The sequence below is a fragment of the Dreissena polymorpha genome, chromosome 15 (assembly GCF_020536995.1).
Source record: "Dreissena polymorpha isolate Duluth1 chromosome 15, UMN_Dpol_1.0, whole genome shotgun sequence".
Lineage (NCBI taxonomy): Eukaryota > Metazoa > Mollusca > Bivalvia > Myida > Dreissenidae > Dreissena > Dreissena polymorpha.
The window spans coordinates 20,093,799-20,104,296 of NC_068369.1; the positions used below are offsets into that span (position 1 = coordinate 20,093,799).

The window sequence follows — 10,498 nt, forward strand, 5'->3', positions numbered from 1 at the left end:
GATATTTGCTTACTGAGAAGAACAAATTGATTGAAAAACGTTTAGCCAAATCAACAATATTTATATTTGTTAAAATAATGAATGATTCATATACCAATACTGTATTGTATTTATATCAACACCCTATGTGATAAGGCTTTAAACATCCTGCATTACGGGATGCATTTACGCTAGTCTGGCGTTACAACTATATGATACTACCTTCTAAAATATTTTAAATATCATAGAATTTAGTTGTATTGACTTATATCATCGTGCCTCAGAAAATTGTTAGTCTGTTGAGGCTCAGGTGTATAGTAAACCACTGAGGAAAAGCACTCAATTAAATCGAATTTAGATCTTCAGTTATTGCTTTTTCATGTAAATGACACTGCTATAAGGTTAAATTCACGTGTGGATTAGATCGTCACTAAGTTTAAAGGTCTACGCGGACTTCAACCGGTCTAAACAAACACCCTCTGCTTTGAATTGATCGCTCAAAGATGTTGACTCCCTTTAATCATCGTTTTAGTTTCAAGTGGAATATATTGGTCTGTCTTGTATAGGCTACGGGTCATTTTCTGAAATGAGAGAGTAGCGGGTATTGTAAGAATAAGAGTAAGAAAATCTCTCAATTTGTTCACGGAATTCCATCATTCCTATTAATTTATTGCTCTTAAACAAGCTACATTGTTGATAAAGCATCAATAGCACTATTAGTTAAAGGAACATAGAGCGATCATAGTTCAAAAGAATAATATAATTAACCTTCTTGGTATGCGTTTATTTTAAAAAACAAAGGTTTTTTTTATTGCGCGCGCTACTATACTTTTATTTCTTGATCATCATCAACTGCCGTATGTAACCCATGTTTTGCGAAAAATATGTAAGTAGCAGGGGTTCTTTTTCAACAAATTAGCACATACATATCTGAGAACTCTACTGATATTGTCACAAGAAATTTAGGCTATAGAAGAACGATATTGTGTATACCGTCCATGAAATAGCGCTTCAAATGTGGTCCAATTAAGTAAGAAACTAACCACATGTCCGAATCATCCCTCTGAAGAAAGCCCAAGTCTCGCTATTGCCGGTAGAGCCCCGTTCCATCCCGGTTTGCTAACGCCGGTCGACCGGAGAGAACCGGGATGATTCGTTGACATTTTTTAACGCGGTCACACTATTTCCCGGTTCCGCCCCGGTTGAAGCTCAACAGCTCGGCAGAGTCCCGGTCGACCCCGGACTGGCTACGGTTAATGACGGTGAAGCCCCGGCATAGCCCCGGTTGTCGCCGGTAAAGCCCCGGTTGAGCCCTGGTGAAGAACCGTAGCTATACCGGCATTCACCGGGGCTTTGCCGTAGCTCTGCCGGGGTCTGTTTGGGCTCCGGTGGAGCTACGGTGCCGTCCCGGTTGTTACCGGTGCCGTCCCGGTTGTTCCCAGTGCCACGCCGGTCGTTGCCGGTCATTTCCGGTGACTCCCGGTTCATCCCGGAGGTATTAAAGATTTAGATACTTTCCCGGTGGAGCCCCGGTTGTCTCCGGTCGTTCCCGGTTCATCCCGGTGGAGCCTCAGTTCATCCCGGTAGAGCACCGGTTTATCCCGGTAGATGCCGGATCCCGCACCGGGACTCCGCCGGCATCATAGTGAGACTGGGCCTATGATGCCGGCGGAGCCCCGGTGCGTTATCCGGAATCTACAGGGATGAACCGGGGCTCTACCGGGATGAACCGGGGCTCCACAGGGAAGAACCGGGAACGACCGGGGCTCCACAGGGGAAGTATTAACATCTTTTATACCTCCGGGATGAACCGGAAGTAATCGGGAAGGACCGGCAACGACCGGCGTGGCACCGGGAACAACCGGGAACAACCGGGACGGCACAGTAGCTCCACCGGGGCCCATATAGACCCCGGCAGAGCTGCGGTAACGCCCCGGTGAAGCCCCGTTGAATGCCGCCAGAGTACCGGTAAAGCAACGGTACATAAGTAAACCGGCGCTCTGCCGGGACGCCACCAGCGTTAACCGGGGCTCCGTCGGGGCATTACCGGCGACGACCGGGGTTAAACCGGGGCGTTGCCGTAGCTCTGTTGGGTCTGATGCCGGTATAGCCACGGTGATTGCCGGCGGAGTTACGTTATACCGGGGCTCTGCCGGGACGCTGCCGGCTTTCCCCGGGGCTCAACCGGGGCTCAACCGGGGCATAACAGGCGACAACCAGGCTTCACCGGGATAAACCGTAGCCAGTTCGGGGTTGACCGGGACTCTGCCGGGCTGTTGACCGGCTTCAACCGGGGCGGCACCGGGAAATAGTGTGACCGCGTTAAAAATGTATACGAATCATCCCGGTTCTCGCCTGTCGACCAGCGTTAGCAAACCAGGATGGACCGGGGCTCTACCGGCAATAGTGATACTTGGGCTTAAGGAGGTAACATTTGTGTTGACGAGAACAGCTTAATTGCAACCAATGCGCCAATAATCAGCACGGACAGTGTACGCAGCTAGAAACAATCTAACAATAAATGCGAACATACTCCGTTCAGTCAGAGACAATATACAATGCTAATGAAGAATGCAACATTAATGTATACTTAAATTATTACTGACGCCTTGAAACCACCGGACTTTTATTTATACTAACAGCATGCGATGCCTTACTGAATAACTTTCGTTGAAGTATTTGAATTTTGTCTCCGGAACGTATGTTCAATGGTTCGGATAAGCAGTTAGCAGGCAATGTCGTACACGCATCCACAACAAACTACAAACTAAAAGGCATTCCATAACGAGTCACACAAAAAAACGGAAGCTGACATCTGCAGTTAGCACCTTTTAGGAACCAAGTTATTATCCAAAGTCAAACGTAAACAATTGATAATATGTTACAGACGATCAAAACTCGTCAGACCTTAGTCGCCTATCTTCTCGATCAAATGAATTAAAGCAAGGAAAAACAAGTATAATCAATACTACGGAACAATAAAACATCTAATATTAAATTTATAGGCACATTTATATTTTCGAACTATGAGAAATCACAATTATAAATTGTATGACCAAGTTTCAGCAAATTTCATTTGAAATATGACTTGTGTTAACAAGCTGTTTCTTTAATTGACCATCTGCTCAGGAAGCGTTAAAAATGTTTATAAAATTTTATTTTCTTTCGCATACCACAGTTTCAAAATCGGCGAAGGCATCCTGCCCCATCCCGTGGCAGCCATAATTTTCAACGTTTCGCAATCATTATAGAACTCAGACCGGCTATTATAAGAACAAATACTAACTACGTTTCATGAAAATTTGACTTAAGAATGCGACTTGTAAAGTTTTAACAAGGTTTCACTTCAGCCATATAACGAAAAGTGCCCCGCCCATGTCGGCCATGATTTAGTTAGAACCGGAACCATTTTCGAACTTAGTTAAGACAACATTAGATCAAATGTTTTGACCACGTTTTATGAAGTCTGGATTATGCTGTGACTTCAGAGTGTAAAAAAAGTTTTTATTTTATAAAGCATTCTGAGATATTTTTTACCTCACTTGAACCACTTTTGAAGGCGGCGAAGATATCATTTGGATAAATGCTTTTTACAAGTTTCATGACGATATGTTCTTAATTAAAGACAAAAAGGCAAAGTCGAGTCAATATTTGATGTTTAAAACAAACGGAATATAATGCAGTTCATGAACAATGAACAATATTATTTAAATCGGAAGGTTCGTAAAGAAACAAGTCGTCATATTATATAATAGCATGTGCATTTTGCATGTAACAAGCGTTAGTATAACCAGTATCTGACGCTAAATTGTGAACTTAAATTTTGTTCCGATAATGATTTCAGAATTGATATTTGCCAAAGGATTTAGATAAACACAAAATGCAATATTGCTCTTGCATTCATTAAATTCTAATGAAGCAAGCGATAAACGCTTCTTGAGGCAGACACTATTCATGTCTTCAAAGGTCGATGTCGGTGATAAACTATCCGTTACAACATCAAATATTTATCAACAAGTGGGGACTTTGATTAGGCATACCGGTATTCCTCGTATGATAAATCCAGATAGGATGAACAAAATGAAAGATAAAGGAGTTATAAATCTACATTTAAACCATTTACGTACACGACGAAATGGGATACATGCGTCAATCTTTGTCGGTGTTGGTTTAAATAATCGTTATGCCTCATGTGGCGATGTGTATACACTGAACATATCCTCTTATTTTTTTCCGCATTCTTATTGCCGTTTTCTAGAAAATTACAGGAAAATGAGGACATTTATATTTGAAAATTGAATGGCTTGTATTTTTGATGTGTGGGATATACTCGTACATATTTTGAAATCGCAAACAATGGGCGCATTGTGATAAAAACTTTTAATTAACCAACATGGCTACCAATTGCAGTGACGAGGTACAATTGGCGTCCTTAGAGTTGTGTGATCCATGCTTTTCTAACTGTAAAGAAATACTTGCAGTTCTGTACTGTCTAGATTGTGACGAGAAATTTTGTGAGGTATGCGGCACTTGTCACGCGAAATCCAAGTTGAGTAAGGATCACAAATTGTCGAAGGTTGCAGAAGCACCGTCTGGCAATGTCGTCAAATTGCTGAAAAAGCTCACCACGTGCCCCAACCATAAGTCCGAAGAAGTAGTTTACATCTGCATTGATGAAGACCAACTCTGCTGCAACCAATGTGCTAATACGAGTCACAGAGCGTGTCGGCAGTTGGAAACAATTGAGCAATACATGACAACAGCGATACACAACGAAACCATTACACATCAAATGACGAATGTACCCAACGTAGCAATTGCAATTGAGGTTCAGGCGAGACCAAGAAAAAAGATAAGTAAGAAGATTCTACCAGAGGGAACTGTCCTTGAAAATTTGACTGAAATGGAAAGGCAATTAGCAGAGATTTTGAAACAAGACGCAAATGAACGCTCCATAGTAGCCGACAGCGCTTCAAGAGTTACTGCTTACCTTCAGGCTGTTCAGGCCAAGCTGGAATCAGCGTTCAACTCCCTCAAGATTGCAGTAATGTCTCAATGTGAAATGCAAACTCGTATACCTTTACAAAACATCGACATGCGACAGACGACTATTACTAATCTACGAGATCGAATAAGCACTAATCGAGACAACATTGATTCAATAAATCGACATGGAAATGATAAGCATGTTTTTCTTCTGCGTCGTGAAGTTACTAATGATATACAGGATATTGAAAGCCGTATTCGAGAATTAAACCAACGCAAGGCAGCGTCCAAAATTGAAGTTGTGGAGCAAACTACTGTGGACAATATCGTCCGAACTATCACAGGCGCTCTTCGAGTACAACCATGCGGCGGCGGCGCATATTTAATCAGTCGTAAAAAAGGCTACAAACAAGAATATGAATACGATTCATAAGCATTACCAGACATTGAAAGAAAGACGCAAACTCTGAAGAGGGATAGGAAAGGATGAAGATAAAGATATCTTATAATAGTTCCCAAGAGGTATAGCAGCTAAAATAACGTGAACTAATTACATTTAGACAATGACTTCACAGCCTAACAGTCCCGTAGCAAATATATGAAAAAACAAGACCAAATATATTCTTTGTTGAAACGAAACCCTTTGTGTATGAAATTACATAACTTCATGCTTACATATTTAAATGCACCATTACCTCTACTGTGTGCTTATAAAAACTTTATTTTTTCTAACAATATAATTATGCATTTGTTTGTTCGGTGACTTATTATAGGCGCCGTGAGGTAATGTTCGCCCTTAAAGCGGGTAATCCAAAATGCTTTGTTATGACTGTTTCCAACGAGTTAATTGAGATTTTAAGATTACATTTTTGTTTTGCTGAAAGTACTTTCTGGACTGATACAACAATACATTTTCTGATGATTTTCCTGGAGTTTCATTTTAACCCAATTTTATTCTGAAACCACAGTGGTTTGACAGTTGTTATTTTATCTCGTCATTTTATCCGCTGTGTATTTGTATCAACATTTATGCATGTAAAGTTTATTGTTTTATCCTCTTGTAAACATTGTTAATATGAAATATTTTGATGTATTTACTATTTATTTTTTGTAATTGTATGTTAAAACTTTGTATGTTTAAAGTTGTGTTCTAACAACAAATAATGTCGCATTTAGCAATCCATCTATTCTCAAAGAAACAAACGCAACGATTTGAAGAACATTGTTTAATTTTGTATTGCAAAACAATATAAGGTTCTTCAGATTAAAATATAAAACGTAATGTTATGAGTCGGAATTTATTGCCCGTGTCAGAATAGCACTTCGAACAATACCAAAAACACGCCTGCGATATGTCGAAACGGCATTTAAACATTTCATATAGACTAGTCCTTGAATAAATTAAAAAGTCATTCGGCAGTATAATTCTTCAAATATTGCTCATAAATAATGAATCACCAAATTTGCTTTAGTATATCAAGATATCTGACTTTAAATTGTGTACTTAAATTTTGGCCCGATAATTATTTTCGATTTGATATTTTGCCAAATGATTTATTTAAACACACAAATACAATATTTATCTTGCATTCATTAAGTTCTAGTGAATCGGTAAGCGTTTCTTGAGGCAAACACTATTAATGTATTCAAAGGTCGATGTCAGTGATAAACTGTTCGTTACAAAACCGACAATATTTAATGTTTTAATTTCTACTGAGTATGCATAATGTTTTTATTCAACCGTAAAAAGTAGGTAAAACGAAGATAAAAATTAATGCTATATTCAATCATATTTCAATTACTATATATAACGAAATTGAAATAAATAATGAGTATAGAGTTTATTTCAGCATAGATTAGGCTTTAAGCCCTTGACTACACAACATTACAACAACGTATGTGCACAGATAGTCAATGACGTACATAATTTGAACAGAACCTAGATGAAAGTCTTAATACATTTTTTAGCTCACTTGATTGCTCAGGTGAGCTTTTGTGACCGGTCTTTATCCGTCGTCTGTCCGTCCGTCCGTCCGTCGTCCACATTTGGTTTGTCAACACTCTTGAGGCCACATTTATTGTCCGATCTTCATGAAACTTGGTCAGAAGCTTTGTCCCAATAAAATCTCGGTCGAGTTCAAAACTGGGTCGTGTCGTGCAAAAACTAGGTCACTAGGTCAAAAAAAAAGATTCACATTCCATGCCCAATATTCATGTAACTTTGTCAAAATGTTTGTCTTAATGATATGTTGGTTGAGTTCAAAAGTGGTTCACGTCCGTTGAAAAACATGGCCGCCAGTAAGCGGGGCAGTTTTTCTTATTTGAGCCCGGTTTTTCCGTCCAGCACTTTTTGGTTACATCATAAATAGCTTGGTGTCCAACATTTTGTGAATTTTAAGCTTGTGTGTTTACCACTAAATTTTAGTTCAGTGCTGAGTTTGTGGAAAGTCCTACAATTTAATAAATTAAAAAAAAATTGTTAAGGCATTTTGCAAAAGCAGACAATTTATATTGGTTAAAAGTCAATGATGTAACGCTGGACACTTTGTATTAAATGTTTGAAAAAGCAAAAAGAAAAACAGTATTTTTCAAAATGAACCAACTTCAGCTTCTTTCTATGCATCTGCATTAACGCAGTACATTTTTAATGTATTTTATGTAGAGTGGCAAGAGTTGTCCAACTCTAGTCTCCATGATGTAACTTGACACTAAAACATACTTGTTTCAATCATAATTATTTTATTTGAGCAAAATCAGTACATTTAATGGAACACTTCAGCACTATTTATTTCCTGCATATTTATTTTATAGACTTTGATAGCTGAAAAGCCAGATATACATGTTTTCAAACACTTCATGATGTAACACAAGACACCGACAGAATAATTGTGGATTTAATAAATTCCTATTGTGTGATATATAACATGTTGGTGTGGAATAGCTGTAGATCCTTGTGTATGCACCTCTTTATCCATCTGCATGCACCTACTTGCTGTTAGTCACCCTATAAATATATAAATTTTATGACGTATCATGGACACACAAAATGAATGAAAAATCTGATGTCCAAGTTACATCCAAGCAAGTTTTTAAAGTTATTATATGTTAGAGCTGTCCTACTAAAATAAATACAGTATAAATAAAATAAATTTCTAAATACAATTTCAATTATCTCATCCACTTTATTCTATGCTGGTATTAAACAACAAAGTTGACAAATTCTCAGAAAAGCATGTCAGGTACTGTGGGTGGGGTACTTCCATATCAAATAACAGGAGTTTCCTTTTATTCTTGGAGCTTTTCTAGTTGTATTCAAATTGCATTGAAATTGAAATACTTAAAAAAAATCATAGTTTTTATTGTTTCTGCTGCTGCAAAGTACCGAAGGGGTGTTTTTGTTTTGTAATCAAAGATGTAACAAACATTTTCCGCTTACCCCACTCCTGCCTCGTCATCCGCCATCTTGAAACAAAAGGTCGTTCATATCATTCAAAAATAATTTTCAACCGCTTACATCATTTTCCAAATGTATTTGATAATATTGTTGACTCTAACGGTAGACAACTTCCTAAATCGGCAATTAAGGTAATTTTAGTGATGTAACAGATTGGACACCACTGAGAAAACATTATTTGTATACGCAATTTTAAAATATTCTCGTTTAAATTAACGCAATTGATTCGTCATCACAGCGTTTCGACCTCATCGTTGTTCGTATCAAAACATTTGTAGACGCTACACAAGTTATGTAAAAACAGTTTGAGATCTTAATTCAAGATGTAACATATTGGACACGAACTGTTACGTCACCATTCATAAAAAATAATGATTGTCTGACTGAAAATTGTATAGGTTTGTGCCTTTTTTAAGTTTTATATCCAAGAAATAACCTTTTTTGATAATATTGAAATAAAGGTAAATAGCCCAAGTTTTTTTGGTAGAGTGATGGAAACAGGAACTCATGGGCACTATAAAGGTATACCTTTTTGTCCAGAATCCGCATGTATTTGTAACAAATGTTTGTACTAACAAGGTAGAACTTAGTAGTTTTATGATATTTATCAACAAGTTTTATGTTAATCTTATCAAATATGGCCACAACATTTTTCAAATACGTACATGAAATTTATATTTTACAGTTTTTTGGGGATGTAACTTAAAAGTGCTGGACAGAAAAACCGGGCTCATTTGGCTATAGAGAAACCTTGTAAACACTCTAGAAGTCACAATTTTTGCCCAATCATCATGAAAGTTGGTAAAACATTGGTTTTATTGATATCTCGGACGATTTCGAAAATGGGAGAGATCGGTGAAAAATCATGGCCGCCAGTGGGCGGGGCATTTTTTTCTATATGTATATAAAACATGTGAACACTCTAGAAGTCACAATTTTGGCCCAATCTTCATGAAATTTGGTCAGAACATTTGTTTACTTGATATGAGAGTTGAGTTCGAAAATGGTTCTGGTCAGTTGAATAACATGGCTGCCGGGGGGGGGGGGGCAGTTATCTTTTATTTATATAGTAAAAAAAGCTTATGAACACTCTAGAAGTCACATTTTTTGCCCAATCATCATGAAACTTGGTGAAACGATTGGTTTTATATATATCTCAGATGAGTTTGCAAATGGTCCCGATCGGTCAAAAAACATGGCTGCCAGGGGGGTGGGGCAGTTTTCCTTATGTGACTAGAGAGAAACCTTGTGATCGAACACTATATAAGTCACATTGTTTGCCTAATGATCGTGAAACTTAGTCAATCCATTGGTTTCATTGATTTCTCGGACAAGTTGGAAAATGGCTCAGATCGGTGAAACACACTTTTTAGCTGACCTGATTGCTCAGGTGAGGTTTTAGGATTGGTCTTTGTTCGCCGTCCGTCCGTCCACATTTGGTTTGTAAACACTCTAGCATTTACATTTCTCAAGCATTCTTTATCACAGTTGCTGAAAAATCTCAGTCAAGTTTGATAATGAGCAAAATCACATAATTAATGCCATAATTATTGCCCTTAGATTGTCCAAATTTTCATTATATTATACAAAATCCTTGTTAACACTAAAGAGGTCACAATTTTGTTTCAGATTTTATGAATCTTGGTCATAATATTTATTTTTGTAAGCAAAGTTTGATGTTTGGTAAGGGGGGTCAACTCAAAATATAGGGTCACCAGGTCAAATCTTACAAAAACAAAACACTCCATACGCCAGAGTGTTGATTCAATAATGACGAAACTTGACCAGGATGTTTGTCTGGACAATATCTAGGTCAAATTTGACGTTTGGTAAAGATTTAATGAACCGACTCCTCTCAGGTGAGCGAACTAGGGCAATCTTGGCCCTCTTGTTTAATTTGTCAGTCTGTTAGAGGTCAATAAACTTGATCATGTTGTTGTTCTTCCACTAATATGTTAATTTACATATTTCTTACGTAAATAAATACACATTCGGCATTCACTATGATAAATTACCATTTTACCAAGTTTTTACATCGACAATTAATATCGCGACAACAAGTTTCTATTAAATATTGTT

The 10,498-nt window shown here is 37.9% G+C and overlaps 1 protein-coding gene across 2 annotated transcripts in view; it reads left to right on the forward strand.

The window, feature by feature from the left end:
• The first annotated feature begins 4,040 nt into the window (after positions 1-4,040).
• Positions 4,041-10,498, forward strand: part of LOC127860616 (E3 ubiquitin-protein ligase TRIM33-like) — a 38,256-nt gene continuing 31,798 nt past the window's right edge. Inside the window, exon 1 of one of the 2 annotated variants that reach the window (XM_052398824.1) lies at positions 4,041-5,487. In XM_052398824.1, coding sequence (XP_052254784.1) covers positions 4,373-5,398 — 1,026 coding nt within the window. In that variant the 5' untranslated portion in view covers positions 4,041-4,372 and the 3' untranslated portion in view covers positions 5,399-5,487. Of the gene's footprint in view, positions 5,749-10,498 lie in introns of both variants that reach the window. The other variant, XM_052398823.1, reaches the window with a different exon arrangement.